Here is a 20,993-nt window from a genome sequence, read left to right as displayed (position 1 = left end):
ATTTTATATTCTGTTCTTACATGATATGCAACGGTTTATTTATCTTTTGAAACATGTTAGCTCTCTTCTAGTGTAACATGTATCTGTATTTACTGTGAATTTTCCAATTTAGGATTTTAAAAGTCTGTCTGTCTATCTATCTATCTAAGAATCCAAGAAATTACAGGAAAAAAAGAAAGAAGTGTGCATCGTGTGACATAATATTACGCATACACATATATGAATATAAAAATATATTAAATAAGAGATTTAGATAAAAGATAAATAGGAGCATCACAAACAAACTGGGAATTACTAACATACGTATAGTAAAAATGTATATAACCACAATAACTGAATAAAATAAAATAGGGGGCATGTATCCCGTTTTCACCCTTTTTTAAAGCAGTTTTTACTTAGATGAAATACGAGAATATCCAGTCTAACTCTCGCGCATCAAGTCTCATCTCGCGAGAGGACACTGTGCCCAACAAATTATGGACGTCGGTGGGAACGGTGTCGGGCTTCCTGTAAACAATAAACAGAGAGCTATGATACCTAACAAAACCAGGGGCGAATTTACCCGCAATCCAAGGAAAGATTCAGAGGTATGTAAACAGAAGTTTGTTAATTATCGTTTGATCAATCACCAACGGACGAGGCCCTTTCTGCTGCTGTAACACTCAGCGTTAGCTAGCCCTGTCAGACTAGCTTATTATCTCTGCTCTGTTATTTTAACTAACGGCAGCAAGTGAGATCCTTCATAGTGTTTAAATAGTCTACTTTAAGTTTTCTAGTGTGTCCTTTCTTGTCCAAAGTTACCTGCCGGGATGTTGAACAGCAGTGTAGCTTAGCTGGGGCTAGCTAGCTGATGTTAGCTCGTCACAGGCCAGACTGGACTGTCAGGAGTCACAGCGGCGACCTGTTGAAAAGTCAATCTAACAACAAAATCTGTCACAAAATGTGGTCTTCTTTATAGTGTGACGATAGCTATCGATCTTGTGTGTTAATGTGATTCATTACATAGTTATTTGTATGTAATGAAGCCCTCGTATACCTGTGACGAAGGCAAAGTGAGTCAGTGCTGTCGGGCGTTGGAGTGGGAGGTTTCTGCTGAAGTCATATGTAAGAAAATCACTTACAAAAATCCTGCTTTTTAAACACATGGGATATTTAGGTCTTTTGTTATCTTTCTTTGCACACAAACATAAGACATTAAAATTACAGCTGAAACCAGCGTAAATGTGATTCAGAGGATTTTCGCTATTTGTTATAAAACAATGCAAGATCAACAGTCTGTTCTTATGAATGACACTTTCCTCAAGTGTTGGAAGAAGTAACTCCTTTACTAATTCAAAGCAGAAATACTGCATTGTAAAATACACACTGTTTATTACAAGATTTATTTATTTTATGTATTTGCATTAGGGATCGGCAGATGATCAACCTGGCCGATTATTGGGGCCGATATTTGGCATTTTGCAGATTCTCTGTATCAGCGTTTTACTTGTCGATAAAATTAATTAATTTAAAAGTGCAAAAAAAAGTGTCAGCATGGGAGGAACTTTAACTTTATAAAACCTCAGGAAGCTAGTTTTATTTATTTATTTTTATTTTAATTTTCACTTGACGTTATATAAAAAAATGTGGGGAACTTTATGTAAATGATGTTGAAAGTTTCAGTTTTGATAAAATATTTGCCAAAGGCATTTGAACAAAGTTTTATATTGGGTTTTTTTATATTAAAAATTACAAATTTTGATTAATTTTTATTGTAAATTATTATCAGTATTAACTACTAATAATCAGTCCTGGTATTAGCTCTGAGAAACCAATATTAATCGACCCCTAATGTGCATGGATGTGTATAGAAAATACATAAGACGCTGAAAAGCTTGAACATTGTAAAGTTTAGAGGCCAAAAATGGCTTATGGAGATACCTCCCCTGTTAAATAGCTGAAACCATAACGCTACTTGAAAAGGAAAAAGGAAAAATCAAAGACTAATAAGAGTTTCCAGACTAAGTCGTACAACAAAACTGATAGAAATGCACAAGTACCAAAAGTTTTGCATCAAAATGTTACAGAGGTAGAAGTACATACACTTTTATCAGCAAAACAAATATTAAAACTAAAAGCAGTCATTTGTCTGGTCTGTTTCTTCGCGATTTACTCTTATACATATTATTTAGAATCCTCATACCTTAAAGAGCCTATAAGCAGATTATTAATGCTGGAGCTGGTCTCAGTGAATTCGATTTTAACGTGTTTATACTGTCTGATATAGTAACTTGTAATACTGCATTATAATGATCATATATTTATGGTAAAATGGTTTATATACGTGGTAGCTATCTGCCAGATCATTGCAGTTTGTTTGTCAGTTTGATGACTCTAAAGTAATCATTTCGTTAATCAGAAAGGTGTAAAATGTGTCATGTGTTGTGTACAGGGGCTGTCTGAGTCTCCAGACCTCGAGTTTGAATATGCTGATACAGACAAGTGGGCTGCAGAGCTGTCAGGTATGTGGTCATCACAGACACTGAGATTTTATGATGCTGTTCCCCTGAACGTAGCGTGTTCAGATTATTCATATATTCTTCTTCATGTATGTTTCAGAGCTGTACAGTTACACTGAAGGACCAGAGTTTGCTCTCAATAGGAAGTGCTTTGAGGTTGAATTCCGAACACATGGTATGTTCAACTTGTATATACTCATCCAAATCTTAATTAATTCATTGTAAACAATGTATTACATCTAATAGGAGGAAGGTTTATGTTTATTATTAAGGTTTATGTGCTTTAGTTTCAGAAAAGAAGTGGACGGAGCTCGATGCAGCTCAGCACAGAGCTCACGCCATGCGCCTGTTGGACGGTCTGGAGGTGATCGCTCGGGAGAAGAGGCTGAAGGTTGCCAGAGCTATTCTTTATATGGCTCAGGGTCAGTCCACATCACTTAAAATCAGTTTAGCATGAATTCATTTTGTAGAGAATGAAATTTTAGGAAAAAAGCAGGTGGAGGGTACACACATACAAAAACCATTAGAGGTGCTAGATAAAAAAAAAAAATCAGGCATCAGGAGATCCACGCATTGTATTGAAATGCGTGGATCTCCTGATGCCTGAGTCTGATTTTTTTTTTTTATCTAGCCGGCCTAAATTGCATAAGCCTGATTCTTGCCAGAGAATCAATCTTGGCTCGACAGGAATTTATTTAGGAAGCTTTTTTTTAGTTATTTTATGCATATTTCTCAGTGGTGCATTTTTGTGTCTCTAGGAACCTTTGCAGAGTGCAGCTCTGAGGCCGAGGTGCAGTACTGGATGAGATACAACATCTTTCTGCTGCTGGATGTGGGGACCTTCTCTGCTCTGGTGGAGTTGCTCAACATGGAGATTGAGTATGTTCTTCATCAGTTTTCTAGCCCAACAGAAGCCGGCCTAAATTGCATAAGCTTGATTTTTGCTTCAGGGTGTTAGTCTGAAAGACGTATAGTTAGTTTCAAAAGTGATGCAGCTTGCAGATTAAAAAAATCAAGTGTTTTCAGACCACAGTGAGTAAATCCAAGATGTGTGGGTTGGCTCTGTAAGGCTACAAGTTAATGCATTTTCTTTTGTAAAATTATCTGTCTGGAGAAGTCTATAAAACATTAATATTGTCTATTTCAGTAACAGCGCGGCCTGCAGTAGTGCCGTTAGGAAACCAGCTATCTCTCTCGCTGACAGCACAGATCTCAGAGTGCTGCTGAACATAATGTACCTGATGGTGGAAACGATACAACAGGATGACCCGGCTGACAAGCCTGAGTGGAAAATCATCAGGGAAACATTCAGAGCAGAACTTGGTAAATTTCATCAGCGTCCAAACGCTGCAGTTGTGTCACAGATATATACAAAACTTGAAATGTAAATATTTCCGCTCCTCCTCTTTTATTCAGGATCTCCTCTATTCAACAACGAGCCCATTTCCGTCATGCTCTTCGGGATGGTGACCAAGTTCTGCAGTGGTCATGCCCCTCACTTCCCAATGAAGAAAGTGTTGTTGCTGTTGTGGAAGAGCATCCTGGTGAGACACGTTCAAAGTTCCCACGTGATCTCACGACACAAAAGTTAAGTCTGAAGTTAAAAGACAAATTAAAATTCTCTCTTCTCTTTCAGTTCACACTTGGAGGGTTTGAGCAGCTCCAGAGCATAAAGGTTCATAAGCGTGAGGAGCTGGGTCTCCCGCCTCTCCCGGAGGACAGCATTCGAGTCATTCGCAGTATGAGGGCCGCTTCGCCTCCCGCGTCTGCATCCGACCTCATCGAGCAGCAGCAAAAACGGGCGCGTCGCGAACACAAGGTAGACATCACTGCTGCTTCCTGCTCTCAAATCGAACATATTCTAGCAGAAGGTGAAACATGTACCCCTGCCTTTCATTGAATACAGTTTATTATTGTCATTTTTATTATTATTAAAGGGGCAGTTCAACCCAAAATCAAATACGTATTTTCCCTCTTAGCTGTATTGCTGTTTATCAGTCTAGATTGTTTTGGTGTGAGTTGCAGATTGTTGGAGATATTGTCCGTAGAGATGTCTGACTTCTCTGCAATGTAATAGAACTAGATGACACTTGGCTTGTGGTGCTCAAAGCGCCAAAAAATACATTAGAAAAACTCAACAGCAATGTCTTTTTTTCAGAAATCATGACCCCGTTACTCAAGATAATCCACAGAGGTTGTCGTGAGCAGTTTCATGTAGGAACTGTTTTCTTCAGCTGTCAGATTTTTACAATCATATAATTGCTAAATTTACTACCTGAAGGAATTGTGATTACATTAAGACATTATTTTAAGTAATATAATAATTTGTACATCATGTACATCTTTTACATCTTACCTGATGTTGCTAATTATGTTTTTTAGGGGTTTAACTTGTCTTGTTGTTTTATTTAGACAATAATCCTTCATGCTTCCAGCTCAAGCCTATTTGTGCCATTAAATCCAGTGTTTGTGCATATTGAGCATCTCACTTTTTCACATTCAGTGGCTCCCCTTTATTTCCGTTTGACTCACTTCCTTTTTTGCATGTTAATTTTGCCTTTTCACACTTTTTACTTGTTGCTCCTTCTGCTTCATTCATATTGTGTCTGCGTCTTCACTGTTTCGTTGTTTCTCACCCAGGCGCTGATCAAACAGGACAACCTCGACGCGTTCAACGAAAAGGATCCTTACAAAGCCGATGACTCTCGTGAGGATGAGGACGACAATGACGACAATGACAACTCCATAGAGCCAGAGACATTCCCTCTAGAGAGGGACGAGGTGATGCCTCCACCTATTCCTCACCCTCCATCAGAGAGGGTGTCCTTCCCCAAAGGACTGCCGTGGGCTCCTAAAGTCAGGTACTGCTCAGTCCAACCGGATAATTATTCTGAATATGTGTTGACTTTTGACATTTTGGTTGTAAAATTGTGCATATGTTATCTACCTGCAATGAAATATCAGGAAAGCATTTCATTGATTCCTTTAACATGAAGATTATCAGATGTTTTGTTTTGACTTGACTGTTTTCGGTCCAACAGGGAAAAGGACATTGAAAATTTCCTGGAGTCAAGTAGAAGTAAATTTATTGGTTACACACTCGGGAGGTAAGTTTTCTTCCTTGTTGGCTTCCAACAGAAAGTGAATGTAGACTGCAGTTTTGTCCCCTAACTGTGTGCTGAGGTTATCCTTGTGTGTGTCTTGCAGCGATACAGATACAGTGGTTGGTTTGCCCCGGCCGATTCATGAGAGCATAAAGACGTTAAAGCTGGTATAGTACTGCCAATTTTTACCAATATGATAAAAAAAAATCTCAATAGCAACTAAATTTTCACGTCAAATTTTCATCTTTTTCAATTTTTGTTTTTATTTTGATACAGCACAAGTACGTCTCCATTGCTGAGATACAGATTGCAAAAGAGGAGGAGTTTCAGAAAACACCTCTGTCTGGGGTAAGTGCAAACAAAAAACACTCACATGAATTATTCTCATGCAGTAAACTGTTGACCTGAACAGAAATATTATTATATTTGAAAATGATGCCTTCCCTGTAGAGACATCTTAATTTGTTCACTCCTCTAGGTACACAGGGTCAGTCTGCTCAAGTAATAAAAGAATACAAAAAGGTTAATTTTAATGGAACCATGCACAATTTAAAACATAAATATTATCATTTGATGCACAGTTCCACATTATATCTTAGAGCTAATTCGCATCTGCAGTCCCTCGGCAATGAAAGCACAACTTTTAAGACCCCGTGTCTGACCAAACTGTCTCTCTTTTTACAATTTTTTTGTCAAGGACAAATGCATAAAACATTGCGTCATATTTAAAATGCAAAGTAGATGCGATAGCCAAGGCTAATATACAAGGTGTCATAGTGACATTTTCTTGTGTTTTATGTCTCTTTCTTTTCTCTCATCTTGTCTTCAGGGGGAAGAGGAGGTGGAGATGTCCGCCACTGAGCTGCTCTATCAGGGAATTCTGCCCAGTTTGCCTCAGTACATGGTCAGTGCTGTTTGGTAATCATCCTGCGTAGAAAAGACACTGAGACACAACTCAAATACTAAATGTTATAGCATTTAGGCAATGAGACAATACACACAGCATCATTACTTTATCTGTGTTAATGATCACTGGTTTTGTTTAGCACAAATATCAACCCTCACTCTTCATGTAGTGTAGCCGAGGTTAGGTTTAACAGTGATGAAAGATAAACAACTATCATCCTTGTAATGACAAAATAACATTCAGAAATACAACTCTACATGATTCGGAGACATTATTTCAGCCTTAAAGGTCAAGTTTATTCCTTAATATCTATGTATACAGTATATTCATCATAAATTAAACAGATTAATAAATCCCCTGTCAGGCAGGCAGTATAATATTTGGGGAAACACTGTTGTAGCTGACTTCATGGTGTGTGTCTGTCTGAATGTCAGATCGCTCTGCTGAAGATCCTGCTCGCAGCAGCTCCGACCTCTAAAGCCAAAACGGACTCCATCAACATCCTGGCAGATGTGCTGCCGGAGGAGATGCCGTAAGTGACGCAGTGCCTCTAAAAGGGTTTTAACAGCTTTGCCAGTTCCTTTTGCAGGAAAACATCATGTTCTGAACCAGAAAAAACTAACTTTAGTAGCAAGTTTACAATTAGATTTATGTCTGAAGTGGGAGAGAATTACTGGTGTCTGCTTTACTTTTGAATGAACACAGATAATGTGACTGGAGTTCAAATAGAGTTTTATACAAAGAGGTCTGTTTTGTTGTAGCTGAAAATGTTTTATCTTTCACTTAAGAAACTGCAAAAAGAGTGGCTCTATCAGCATATTTTGTCGGTACAGACATGTAACAACATTTGAGAAAAACTGATATATTTAAAATTAAATCTGAATATAATACAAATTAAACGTTGTCTGCTCTGACTAAACCACATCAAGATTTGTAGATTTCACTCTGGGGTTCATAGGTCAACTTAAATCAGTGCTTAATATGTTTGTGACTTTGCAGGACCACAGTGCTGCAGAGCATGAAACTTGGTGTCGATGTCAATCGACACAAAGAGATCATCGTGAAGGCCATCTCTGCCATCCTGCTGCTGCTTCTAAAACACTTCAAACTGAACCACATCTACCAGGTACAGACGTCACACACTCGATACGTCACAAGTCAGACTTAGGTTTAACTGTATTACACATTTTCCTCAATATCCGAAAAGAATTAAGCAGCTTCTGATCAGGAAACAGTTAAATATTCTTATCATTTTCTCACAGTTTGAGTACATGGCTCAACACTTGGTGTTTGCCAACTGCATCCCCCTCATCCTGAAGTTCTTCAACCAGAACATCATGTCTTACATCACAGCTAAAAACAGGTACTTTCAGAGCCTCTTTAAACAACAAAAATCACAACTTGCTTTTGCAGTAAGTGTCAGTGAAGTGTGCTTAATTTGTCTTCATTTCACTGCTCTCAATTTTCTTCCCTGATAGCATTTCAGTGCTTGACTTTCCTTATTGTGTGGTGCATGAGCTCCCGGAGCTAACCGCAGAGAGTTTGGTGAGTTGTTTTAAAGTTGTTGCCATCTGATTCAGCAGAGTGCTGCTTTGACAGCTGAAGTCATTTTTTTAATGTGGGTATTTTCTCTCACAGGAAGCAGGAGACAACAATCAGTTTTGCTGGAGAAATCTGTTCTCTTGTATCAACCTGCTGAGGATCCTCAACAAACTGACTAAGTGGAAACACTCCAGAACAATGGTGAGAGACATTCTCATCCAATAGCTTTCATCGAGATGCATTATAGCGCGTTTCTACAGATCAACGCTGATCTCCTCTCTGTCAGATGCTGGTGGTGTTTAAGTCCGCTCCCATCCTGAAGAGGGCGCTGAAGGTCAAGCAAGCCATGATGCAGCTTTACGTCCTCAAGCTGCTCAAAGTGCAGACCAAATACCTGGGACGCCAGTGGAGGAAGAGCAACATGAAGACCATGTCTGCCATCTACCAGAAAGTCCGACATCGGCTCAACGATGACTGGGCCTACGGGAACGGTGAGTGGAAACACAGATATATACAGTATATATATAAATTTAATGGTCAAAGAAACTTCAGCGTGGAGAAGGAAGAAGAATGAAATAAAAGGTGCTCATTTAGTTTTAGTCAGTTCTTAGGGCTATTGCGCAAAACCTAGATAGCAGATTAAGCCAGGATTTTCCAGGTATCCAGGCTGAATTCAGCCTTGACTCAGCTGCATGAAAGCAGAGGCACGTAAGTTACCATGGAGATTTATTCTGTGCAGCTCGCCTGCTCCTGACCAGGCTAACAGCCAGGCTTGTTTCATCCCGGTGCCTGATTTGTTCAGTCAGCTGTCACTCTGATCAGAAATAAATATGTTCATAATTATCCCATTATCTTCTTGGCTTCTTTATTCTTATTCATTTGTATTAGCCTGCATTAAAATAGACTTCCACGCTGTAATTCATTAAAGTAGGCCCGCTGTTATCATTTTCAGTGTAAAGTTTGTTTGTTTTTTTTTTAGATTATTTTTCGGGGCGTTTTCCCTTTATTTATAGGACAGCTGAAGTGAGAGAGGAAAGGTGGGAGAGAGGGGGTGACACGCAGCAAACGGCCACAGGCCGGACGTGATCCTGGGCCGCTGTAGAAGCCTCAGGCATATGGGACGCACACTCTACCTGGTGAGGTAGAGGTCGCTGCATTTTCAGTGTAAATTTAAAGGTAATGTGCACACTGAGGAAGATTTAAACCACTTAGAAAATGTGCAACGGATTAAGCCAGGAGGCAAGGATGAGACTAGGTCAAGCCTCGCTTTTCCCTTATCCTGGATTTCTAGATTCTACTTTTGCTTGTTTTTTTTTTTTTAAATATTTTGTCAACCTCATCCTGTTTGTTCAGTGAAAGTGTGGTTGTCTGGCCATTTTAGTGTTGTTTTAGTCAATGAAAACTGATAACATTTTCAATCTTTTTTCAGTCATCAGATTATATTAAACATTTAATATGTCAATCTAATTGAGCCAAAACCAATAATTTTACCATTTTAGTCAAATTTTATCTTATCATTATCAGAGGAAAAATATAGGTTGAATGTTAAAGAATGAGGCTTTGGTGAATCTGCTTTAGTGGTCTGATGGTATCAACTTAAGAAACATCACAGACAGTCCTGTTGGTGTTCACTAACTTCAGCGAGTTGTCCGGTCTTCCTGACTGTGCTCACTGTGTGCTGCCAATGTTGTACGGATGTTGCGTGCGCAGCACAGGAAACCAAACCGCTGCACTGAAAGAAAACATTGAAAGAAAAAAAAGTTTATTTTGTCTCCCCTATTTCATCAACAAAAATAAAAGTTTAGTCGGATGTTTGTTTCTTAAACTACAGTTTAGTCTTTTCTTTATTCGTCAACTCTTGCATGTTGTTATAGTCACAGTTAACAACTTCTTGTCATTGCCTCATTTTAGTCATGGGAAAAAAAGTTACATATTAACATATTTAGTAATAGTCTTCAGTATTGAAATTGACACCAGATAAGATAAAACAAGCTGTTTGAATTTTTCAGTTTGTGGTTAGGAAATTAGATGGCATATTTCACAATTTTTGAACATTTTATTGATCAAAGAATTTCTAGGAAAAACATTAGTTGAAGCCCAAATCAAGTTCAGACCTGTCGGGACTCCCACTGAATTGTATTTCCACTCAGAGCAGACCAAAGTGCACTAAATCTGAAATGTTTCGTTCTCCATGAGCAGATCTGGACGCTCGTCCCTGGGACTTCCAGGCCGAGGAGTGTGCTCTGCGAGCCAACATCGAGCGCTTCAACAGTCGCCGCTATGACAAGACCCACAGCAACCCGGACTTCCTGCCTGTGGACAACTGTCTGCAAAGTGTCCTGGGACAGCGGGTGGACCTTCCCGAGGACTTCCAAATGAATTATGACCTCTGGCTGGAGCGGGAGGTCTTCTCCAAACCTATTTCCTGGGAAGAGCTGCTACAGTGAGAATCAACGACCGTCAACATCCTCATGTTTTTATAAAAAAAAACAAAAAAAAAACAGTTTGAATCAGGAGTTCAGACAAACCACCAACAGTGCTCTCAGCATTGTGTTTCATGTTCTGTACAGACTGACGGTGACAGATGGATTTCCAGGTGTAGACTTTCAATCAACACGTTTTACAGTTTCCTTTATGTGATGAACTGGTGAGACTTTTCCCGACACTAATGCCACCCACAGTTTTTAATGTCGATTAATTCAGAGCTGAATCTTGCTCCACATGTGGACTCAAACCCAACCCCTTCAGCTGAATCCAAATGTTCGCCCTCACAGACTTCAGTCATACACACTCTGACGTGTTCGCTCTCATCACGTAAAGTCTGCGAGGGCAGAGACAGCAGAGAGTCTGTTTCACTCATTGCCATGGAAACGTTTGAGTGACAACTACATTCATGTAAACAGTGATCACTGCTGTCATATTCTATCTGCTCATCTTTCCCAGCAGATGACAAGACATAAATCCCATATTTAGGCTTTTATGGTGACTGAACAAAACGATATTCACATTTTTCTACACATATAGGCTACACATATTTTTCATGGTGTGGTTACATTTTATTTCCGACCTAAATAATTCAAGTAACGTTTTAATATAGCAAAAGTGAGTCTGCAAGTGCGGTGAAGTCTGAAGATTTGGATTCAGCGCTCCTTACAGATATTAGCTCTGTGTGCCTCCGACTTGCCACAGGTCTGAGTTTGACCTTGAAGCACTACATGAAAGATCCTCATTTTAAAGAGATTTATTTGGGTTAAATTTTATTGTAACTGCTAAGACTCAAACAGAGGTGTGTACCATGTTGAGACAGACGTAACATTCCTGCGTCTTGAGTTTATCTTTACAGCGATGAAAGAAAGGGGATTGGGGCTTTTTAGCCATAATTTCTGTAGGTACAAATAAAAAAGCATTACTTTTTAATAGCTATCATCCGAAGGGGACAAACCTCAGTTCACATGACCTACCCTTTTGTTGTTCAGCCGCATTTGCAAATGATTCAAAGTGTGTTTGCATTATTCTGATTTTCTCACCTGAGTGCTGCCTACACACCTTTACTCTGGGACCACGGAGGCGACCTTCACTGACCACCAGGCTGAATGGACATGATAATACAGCCTTGATTTTTACCTTAATTTGTTAATTTGCTGTGTTGACATGGTTGCTGATGTTTTTTATTTGCGTGAGAGAAATGAGAAACATTTAAGTTTCTGGTTTGAGACGGGTGGTTTCTGAGCTTCATTTATCAGACAGCTGTTGTGACTGAACAGTTATTGAACCATTTTCCTCTGTCTTTTTCTACTTCTCAACTTTGTTTTTTTTTGTTTTGTTATAAAGGTTAAGGAAATGAGATACCTGTAAATTGTGAAAGTTATTTATCATGCGTTTGTCTTTGTTTTACATGGACTTAAATACTGTAATAAAATGATACTGTTATTCGTGCGGCATTTATTTTTTACGAAGGGTCCCCGTGATCACGGAAAACCTGGAAAAGTTGTGGAACTTCACAATCACATTTTCCAGGCCTGGAATTAGTGAAAATCATTAAGAGTTTTGAAAAAGTCACTGATCAGACCTTAAAGATATTCCATTGCTGATTGCAGAAAGGTGACTCAGCCTCAGGTGACCGAGGGACCAGTGAAATACCAGCAGAATATGCAGTAATGGACCTTTTTCATAGCAGACACTTTGACTTGTCCTGGTAGGAAAAACACAGGTGACACTGATAACATTAACCATGGCTCAGTTCCATTTAGTGCACCAGTGAGCCAGCATACATAATACCAGGACCTCCTATAAAAGCAGTGCAGCTACTTTAATGTTATCAGGTACACCTGTGCTTCCCTACTATGACATGTCAAAATGTGTGCCATGAAAAGGGTCTATTACACAACACGAAACAATAAGAGAGGAGTCAATTTCAGTTTATTATTCTGCACAGACTGCACAGCTAAAGAAACGTAAGTAAAACAGAACTGTTGGCATTTGGTGTAAATGTGTGTCTTCTCCCTCCCTGCTCCTTTTCTTTCTCTCAGGTATGCCTGATTAGAGCAGATGATTAGTGATTGGAGCTATACTACCTGTATACCTAAAGCTCCAGTGTGTGGTATTCAGGCAAATATGTTGGCAGAAATGGATACTGCAGAGGAAGAGACCTCTGCAGAAAGCGTGGCTCCTGGTTAAAGACTCCTGAGTGTCTGGATCAGAGGACAAAGGTGGGCACAAATTGAAGGGTGCTGGACTAATGGCCCATTTCTGATGAGAAAATTAATGGCCTCGAGGCTGGGCTCAGTCCCGCTGTCAGGGGTGGTCAAATGGGAGAGATGACCCCAGCTCTACTGTTCCACAATACCACCAACAATGCCACCGTGTCATTATTCCATAAGAGATACACCGCTCTACTGAGAGCATGGATATATTACTAAACGGGCCAACCAGGCCCAGGGGCTTGAAGTATCAGTGGCCCCCTGGCCTTCACCTGCAAATTGTCATTTAAATTAACATGTACTGACCAACAACGGAGTCAAAATGACCCCAGAGAGACACAAAAAGACCACAAAAATATGCAAAGGCACTGCAAGGTGTTACAAACCTGAATTAGGAATCTGCAACAAATGAGTCTCCACACTGATTAAAGGTTAAAGGTGCCAAAAGGTGTTTATTAACTAAATACAATAACTCAGAACAAAATGTGGAAATGTTAGCTATCTGTGTAAAGCATGTGTGAAGTGTGTGTGTGGTGGAAATTAACCTACGTAGCACGAACAAATACATCTATTGTGAAGGCCACGTGGGAGGCATCCTGGCATTTCAGCGGGGAAGATGAGGGAAAGAGAGAGAGAGACATCCAGGAAGTGAGCCAAGGAGACACAAAATCATCACAAAAGAGAGACACAGTTGTATCTGTTTAAAAATCGTACAAACAGAAAATGACCCCCTACCAGCTAACTGCTGAGAAATATCATCTCTCAAATTACACTCCTACAGCAGTCTTTCTTTGTTCCCTCCCTCTGAAATCCATTCAAATATTTTAGCCACACCCATCTCCACTCTGACATCAGCAAACCACACCAACAATACAACTTCAGAGGGAAGTGAAACGAAACTTGTAACAAACGCCTTTCTTCTCTCAGACATGGCAGAGCCTCAGGCCCCTGTGAGGAAGAACCACCTCTGCTGTCGGATCTGCAGCCATGTCCTCAGGAATCCTGCAACTGTCCCCTGTGGACACAACTTCTGCATGCAGTGCATCCAGAGCTGCTGGGACCAAGACCAGAGGAAGAACCGTCTCTGCGGCTGTCCTGAGTGTGGTTCTAAGTTTCCCTCCAGGCCTGAGGTGATCAGGAACACAACTCTGGCTGACTTGGTGAGGGACATAGAGAGGTGTGATGATGACAGCACAGGGAGGAGGAGACACTCAGGACCGTCCAAAAGACCCTGGAGCTGTACAGAAACAGGACCATCATCAGAAAGCTCTTTGTGTGGGAGGCACAACAGCCTGCTGGATATCTACTGCTGCACTGACGAGCAGATCGTCTGTGCAGTGTGTGCTTCGGCTGAGCACAGGGGACACACCATAGGGTCTGTGAAGGAGGAGAGGAGGAGGAAACAGGTATGTTAAACAATTACAAAGAATAGTGCAGTTTATGAATTTTTCATTAAAGTTTTTATCAACTGCAACAACTGGATTGGTATTGTTTTCACCCTTTGAGTCTCTTGTGTTTTTTATTGCAAAATGTGGTCATGGTGGGAGCTATCACTGAAGTGGTTTTTGATTATTTTGCAACTGCAACAACTGTACAGAACACAGTCAAGAAACTTAACAGGGGTGTGATTGAGATCCCACTGCAGGCCAAGTATGTAAATAGGTGTGGTTCAAATAAGGGGACCTGAAGGAGGGAAGGGCCCATTTCCCCACCTCTTTACACCCCTGGTCTACATTTATTACACCCCTGGTCTACATTTATTTTGTGGCATCTAGTAAAATGTGACTGGCCCTATCTTATGCCAGTGTTTGGTTTGTCAGTTCAAGGCTAGAAACAACATTGGACAACAGCGGATCTGCTCCATGTGTGGTTATAAACAGCTAATTCTAAGGCAACAAAAACACAGAGATTTTTTTTAGTTTTAGGTGATTCTAAACTAATTGAAACATAGTTGTGACATTATTTTCCATTACTGCCAGAATATCTCTCTATATCCTGCATAGGTGTTTGTCTCAATGTAAGACAGTCTCTAGTTTAGTGAGGCCCTATTATGCTAATTTTCAGGTTTTACTACTATAAGTTTACATACTTAAATGTTCAAAAAACACATAGTGTGTCTCGTATTGCCCTCTGCTGCAGCATCTCTGTCTGAGACAGTCTGTCTGAGTTTATGTCCCTCCTCCTGAGAAGCCTAGTCTGCTCTGATTGGTCAGCTGGCTCTCCCTGTGCACATTCTGTTACATTGTGATGTCAAAAGTTACGTAAGTAAACACTAAAACTCAAACGAGCTGTTTCAGGCAGCTGAGGAGCAGTGCCCTTTGAGGGAGAGAGAGTTCCCTTATGCTTGGACTTTGGGCTTTATTACTTAGGAGACATTTTACAAGCACAAAAATGCTACAAAAAAAAAAAAAAAACAATAAAGAAAAGGGGTAAAAAACAAAAAGCATAATAGGTCCCCTTTAAGGTAGTAACCCAGCCAAACTTAGCAGGCTGTAGACCTTTTAAATATGGGAGTATATGAGTGCCAAGGACAGCTTTTAATCAGTTGTATCTATGAAAAAGCTGGAGAGCTTGTGTGAATTTCCCCGAGAGGCCATGTCCCAGGTAATTTACCAGATCTCTTGCTGCGTAATTAATCGAAACATTATCAAGATCACAGTGTGGCCAAGTGCAATACCAAAATTATAGTAATTTGCTTTTTTTTGAGGTGTGGTAGATCTAAAACTAGTTTCATAAAGTGTAACACATAATGTGTTCTTCTATCCAAAACCCACTGAAGGAGGAGCTGAAGAACATACAAACAAAATCCAAGCAGTTTCTCCAGAAACAAGAAAAGACATGGAAGAAGATGAGGAAGACACTTGAACAGATTCAGGTGAGGAAATGACATCATACTGTATGTCCTCTGTGTCCAAATGTACAACTGAAGACATTTAACAGATGATCCCATGCACTTGTGTATAAAACAGGAGGAGGCCAAAGAAACACAGGACTACTGTGAAAGCATCTTGGTGAGCGTCATCGACTCCCTCCAGAGACATTATATGTCAGTGAGGGAGCTGATCAGAGGTCAGGGGGAGGCGACAGCAGCTCAGCTTGAGAACTCCCTTCAGACTTTGCAGGAGAAGATGGAGGAAACGAGGAAGAGAGATGCTGAGCTGGATCACCTGGCTCAGTCTGACAGTGATGTCCACTTCTTACAGGTACTGTGATCACATCGCTAGGAACTGGTTTTGGATGATATGATCTCTTCAATATCTGTCTCTTCACAGGAATGGCCCTCTCTGCGGCGCCTCTGTGAAAAAGACCATCTCCAACATTTCTGTGAGGTTTCGGAGGATCCACTCCTCCCCTTTGAGTTTACAAAGAAAGCTGTCGAACAGCTCGGGAGGCGACTGGAGGAATTTTGTGACAAACAATTTGCTTCAATATGTGAAACTGGTACGTATCTGTGTTGACATGTGGAAATCTTTTAACATCAATCATACTTGTCTTACAAAAATATTTTGGGGCATTTTGGCTTTTATTCACTATTTATTATATACAATACAGCTGATGAAGAAGAGCAGGAATCAGGAGAAGAGACAGAGGAAGACGACGTGCAACAAGAATATGAAGACAGTACCTCACAGTCCCATGGTTTGCTCTTAAAATTATAACACTACCATGATTATTATTTCACATTCAGAGGAGGGTTTTCCACCTCTCCTGTGGATGTTAACAATTTTACCATTATATGATACACTGCCCTTGGCAAAGTGATTGAATATAGAGTTAAAACTTCAACTAGCCAAAATTAATTGCAAGCTTGCAGGTGAGCTCCCCTTAATTGGCGGATTAGCTTCAGGTGTGGAGCTCCTCTTTCAAAGACACCCAAACCACAATATTGTAACTTGAATAAAATAGCATCTCTTACACAACACTCCACTCCAAAAATATTAGGAAATTATACTTATTTCAAAGGTTTTATGCATTTTTTTTGTGAAAATAATAATCATGTCAACTTCAGCTACAGTATACAGAATGAATGATAGTTTACCAATGACTTTAACAATATGTGTGCAGAGTTCCTCCACTTCTAACCTCTGGAAAATTATATTTGTTAGTTATCATACAATATTTTGTTTTTTTTTCTTTGCGTTTATTAAGCAGTGCTCCACACATGGTGCCAAATAGTGATGTACAGGAGTTTAGTTTGACCAGCAGAAATTTAAATGTGTCCTAGCAGTTAAAGCAGAGGTGTAACATTTACACAGAAACTTTAATGGTAGGCTGTTAGTAACATCTATGCATATCCTGCTACGACAAAACGTTTTCACTCAGTGACACTCATCTCATAATCTCATAGGTTTCTCTGGAGCTGACAACACAGTCACTGAACAGGATGTGGAGCCTAAAACCAGAGCGGAGTTCCTGCGGTGTGAGTTTACTAGACTAACAACCTACTTACTTGTAGCCCCATACAGCGTCTCATTTCAGAGACTTGTTAGGTGCTCCACCAAGAGTGACTCTAAACTTTTAAAAGTTTTTGAGGCTCAAGGGGGTAAAATCATTTCTGTTTTTCCCCATTCTTAATTAACGACCCCTCAGGTTTATTTTTTGCACCTAGACATCACTGCATCAGTATCAGCAATAAGAATCATGTCATAATCTTATAATATCATATAATGTGTTGCAACTGCTGCACAACAATTTCCCTCAGGATAAATACAATTCTGTGTTATAAATAAATTGGTCACAACTGTCAGGACTCATGCTTTTCATTCTTAAAAGGTTCTGAATGTAATTTTCAGAAAATCCTTATAGGTGACACTGCTGGACGTTGAGTGAAATGCAGCCAGCATCCTTTTTTTTTTCTTGTGCTTGCAATGTATAGCTGCCATGTAGCACCTGGGCATCGGCAAAACAGTGATGTGACATACATAAGACTGAACATGGTCCTATTTAGAATAACGGTCTGTAACGTTCCTATATTTTATTTTTAATCATTGGCTCCATGATAACTAGGTTGCCGTTTGCAAATTACTTTATCAGCTAATGTTACGAAGCAACCAATGGCAGATCCATGCAGCATAGTTGTAGAGCTAGCTAGCCTTAGCTTAGTTTAAGGTTGTCTGGACGACCCCATGAGGTCTACAGGAGGCTATGAAATGTGGTATTAACCTCTGTGGTTTGTAAAGAGGAGAATGGGGCACTACCAGTCTGGGTAATTAATGTAACTAATGACGCTTTAACACTGAAAATGGGTATGAAAGTGGGCATGCTGGTACAGAGATTGATGATGAGGAGTATATTAAGAAGAGAGAAGACAATTGACAGCTGTGGACAGCTGAGTCAATTTGACCATGCATGAAACTGGTGCAGGGGGACGCTAAACCCATTAATTATGAAGGGCCCTCTTCACTGGCAGCAGAAGGTCGCAGATAATCTAGATGAACTAGCCCAAACCCAATGACTGACAATGAGCTACGGTGGATTATGGACTGTAAAGGGCAGGAAGAGGAGTGTCACTTGCCAAGTGGCCCTGAACTGCAGAAATATGTCCCTGTTTGGAATCAGGGTCTACATTAGTGAGAACCCTTTCTGCCCATTCTGATGCTGCAGCTCGAATACAGGTGAGCGTGTGGTCCACCTCAACTGGCTTAAGCCTTTTACTTCTCCTTTAGCAGTGAGAAGTGAACCAATGTCCAGAAGGGCTTACCAACACGACTTTCAGCACACCAGACCTTCCAGACGACGGTGTTCAGAAGGTCAATTTGGTGCGTGCTGGGTTCATCTTCACCGCTTAGCCAATCTGGGGTCGATAGCAGGAGAGAGGTTGCCACCGTGGGGCCATGTGGCCCAGGCCCGCGTGTCCTCAGGAGCTGAAACTGAAAGAAGAGCAAAGAGGAATCCTCTACACTGCTCTGAGTCTCTTGCATTGTTGAGCCCTTCTCCTGAAGATGCACCTGCCGCTTGCTTCAGTCAAAAGGAGAGGCCGGTGTCAAGTGATCAGTGTAACCCCAGGGGATACTCCACGAGACATCGGAGGCTACCTGTTTGGTCTCAAGATTACCATGTGTCATTGCAGTGACTCGAGGACAAGTAATAAGTAATGCACTAATGCTTATTTATTTTAATTTAAGTAGGCAGAACTTGCAGTGGAGTTTTTCAACAGTGTTATATTAATAAGTCTAATGCATTAATATATCTGAGTACTTCTTCCACATCTATAAACTCAACTTGATCATTTTATCTTAACTTTTTTTCCTTCATTATCTCAGATGCATGTAGCCTGAGCCTGGACCCCACCACAGCTCATGTAGACCTGGCTATTTCTGCAGGAGAGACAGAGGTGAGGCTGAGCCCTCTCAGGTGTAAGAGTCCTGTTGTTCGTCACCCGCAGAGGTTCATCCACCGACGACAGGTGCTGTGCCGGGAGGGGCTGCAGGCCGATCGCTGCTACTATGAGATAGAGGTGGAAGGAGACAAGGCTGAGATCGCCCTCGCCTACAAAGGAATAGACAGAAAATCTCGCACTTCGGTGTCAGCATTTGGGGGCAATGCAAATTCCTGGAGTCTTGATCGTTCTACAAAATACTCTGTTAGCCACAAAGGTGATAGCGTGCAGCTCACAGCACAACCCAGTCATCACAGGCTCGGTGTTTATCTGAAGTTCAGAGAGGGAACGCTGTCATTCTACGAGGTGTCAGACAGAATGACGTTTCTTTACAAGGTTGAAGCTGAATTCACAGAGCCGCTGTATCCGGGCTTCTGGCTCGGAGAGAAATGTCGAATCAGGATCTGTGATCTGAGACAAGACAGAACGACCGGAGAGGCTCAGGTCAGTGACTGTATCCCCGCATCTGTAGTCTTTTGATTGTTTTCTGAAATATATTTGTCTTCTGCATGAGGGGTTACAATGTAGATGGATGCATTACAATGTAGATGCCCTGTCAGCCACACATTGACAGATTGTATGAAATGGGACAAAATGAAATATTTGTGAACACTGGAATGAACAGAAATATGTTGGAAAGCCGAAAGTGGAACAAATCAAAAAATCTCATTGTGCTTAAAAAAAAAATTAAAAATAACTTCAAGGACCTCTGCAGGTGCCTGGACCACATTTTGGGAACCACTTTCCTAAGATACCTGAAGAACCATTTTGTTCTTGATAAATCAAACTCAGCTGAACAGATTAAATTATGTGTGTAACACAACATTGTCTTACACATTGTACATGTTTTTAAATGTGTTTTTTACTTATTATTTTCATGCCTGCTGTTTCTATATTACTGTAATATTCAGCTATATTTAATCCTTAGTAAAAGAATTACACACAGAAGCCACCTGCGCAGGTTTTTTTATTCTGAAAACAATCTGCAGAAGATAACATGAGCAACTCATTATCTGTCTTCATCCAGTTCTGTATAATTTTCAGTAAGAAGCCAAAGAATTTAGGTACTTACATAGAAAATGCTTTTAAACAGGAGTCTACAGCATGGACAATCAATGTACTGCGGGTGCCAGATGGCCCGCTGGCCTTTATCTAATTCCCCATGGTAAAAAAGCTTCATTTTAGTATTTTTTGTGTACTTTGAATGTAAATAAGGTGCAAAATTGTATAAAATGCATAAAAATACAGCTTTTTTTTATTTGAGAAGAAAAGAAAAAGTGTAAGCCAGGAAGCACTGACTGAAGTTGGTTTATATGTATTAGTTGCTAATGTCAGCATCATAGACTGTTAAAATAATGGACTAAGAGGCACCATGACACCACCCTTTGGCTTGTGAACTCCTGTTTTGAACCCTTGAGTTTGGCATTTCAGCCACAACCATCTTGTTTTTTTTGGAGCCAGAAGTGACCATATTTGGATGAGAGGGTGGGAGAAAAAAAAAATCGATTATATTAAGATTCAACCCCCAAAAAGTTGTCATGATGGTGGAAATTAACTGTTTTTTTTTTTTGTTTTTTTTTTATATCAGGCTGTTTATTTCTGCTGTAAAGTGGGACATTTTAACATGGATGTCTATGGGACTGACTCACTTCTGGAGCCAGCCTCAAGTGGCTGTTTGATTTGCTGCTGTTTTAAGCACTTCATTTTAATCCCCAGAGGTTGCCTCTTGGTCTGCATAATGACAAGTCTTGCATGCTGATGTTTAGCAGGTAAAATCCTCTCTGTCTTATCTAATTAATTAAGGAAGATTCCTGATGACATAATCACATTTGTATAAAAACCTAACTTTTTCTACATGACAGA

At 40.3% G+C, this 20,993-nt stretch overlaps 2 protein-coding genes across 4 annotated transcripts; both read left to right on the top strand.

The window, feature by feature from the left end:
* Positions 1-439: 439 nt before the first annotated feature.
* On the top strand, positions 440-11,981 carry strip1 (striatin interacting protein 1). The gene is made up of 20 exons (XM_042504511.2): positions 440-587; positions 2,432-2,501; positions 2,599-2,673; positions 2,786-2,920; positions 3,257-3,377; positions 3,646-3,821; positions 3,915-4,042; positions 4,135-4,317; positions 5,139-5,359; positions 5,540-5,605; positions 5,706-5,769; positions 5,879-5,950; positions 6,432-6,506; positions 6,944-7,041; positions 7,509-7,635; positions 7,772-7,872; positions 7,988-8,054; positions 8,148-8,252; positions 8,338-8,542; positions 10,251-11,981. Exons 1-20 carry the CDS (start codon positions 477-479, stop codon positions 10,496-10,498), a joined length of 2,448 nt encoding a protein of 815 aa, XP_042360445.1. The 5' UTR covers positions 440-476; the 3' UTR covers positions 10,499-11,981.
* Positions 11,982-13,595: 1,614 nt separating this feature from the next.
* On the top strand, positions 13,596-20,078 carry LOC121950212 (tripartite motif-containing protein 16-like). Of its 3 annotated transcripts, XM_042496151.2 has the most exons (8): positions 13,596-14,157; positions 15,531-15,626; positions 15,721-15,954; positions 16,024-16,192; positions 16,304-16,390; positions 17,100-17,171; positions 18,418-18,842; positions 19,015-19,152. In XM_042496151.2, exons 1-7 carry the CDS (start codon positions 13,681-13,683, stop codon positions 18,822-18,824), a joined length of 1,542 nt encoding a protein of 513 aa, XP_042352085.2. In that variant the 5' UTR covers positions 13,596-13,680; the 3' UTR covers positions 18,825-18,842; positions 19,015-19,152. The 3 variants fall into 3 exon arrangements, with proteins under 3 accessions (XP_042352085.2, XP_087944024.1, XP_042352076.2); XM_088087898.1 differs by having other exon boundaries at positions 18,418-19,156; XM_042496142.2 differs by lacking the exon at positions 18,418-18,842 and having other exon boundaries at positions 13,600-14,157; positions 19,015-20,078.
* The last annotated feature ends 915 nt before the right edge of the window (positions 20,079-20,993 follow it).

Source organism: Plectropomus leopardus, chromosome 2, assembly GCF_026936395.1.
Source record: "Plectropomus leopardus strain MGB_pleo_1.0 chromosome 2, ASM2693639v1, whole genome shotgun sequence".
Classification (NCBI taxonomy): domain Eukaryota; kingdom Metazoa; phylum Chordata; class Actinopteri; order Perciformes; family Serranidae; genus Plectropomus; species Plectropomus leopardus.
This window is presented reverse-complemented; position numbering and strand designations above follow the sequence as displayed.

Coding starts and splice junctions, on each gene's coding strand:
- strip1 (XM_042504511.2), top strand. CDS start 477: ATGGACGTCGGTGGGAACGGTGTCGGGCTTCCTGTAAACAATAAACAG. Junction 4,318..5,138: donor GGGCGCGTCGCGAACACAAG/GTAGACATCACT, acceptor TTTCTCACCCAG/GCGCTGATCAAACAGGACAA. Junction 8,543..10,250: donor TGACTGGGCCTACGGGAACG/GTGAGTGGAAAC, acceptor CTCCATGAGCAG/ATCTGGACGCTCGTCCCTGG.
- LOC121950212 (XM_042496142.2), top strand. CDS start 13,681: ATGGCAGAGCCTCAGGCCCCTGTGAGGAAGAACCACCTCTGCTGTCGG. Junction 14,158..15,530: donor AGGAGAGGAGGAGGAAACAG/GTATGTTAAACA, acceptor AACCCACTGAAG/GAGGAGCTGAAGAACATACA. Junction 15,627..15,720: donor AGACACTTGAACAGATTCAG/GTGAGGAAATGA, acceptor TGTATAAAACAG/GAGGAGGCCAAAGAAACACA.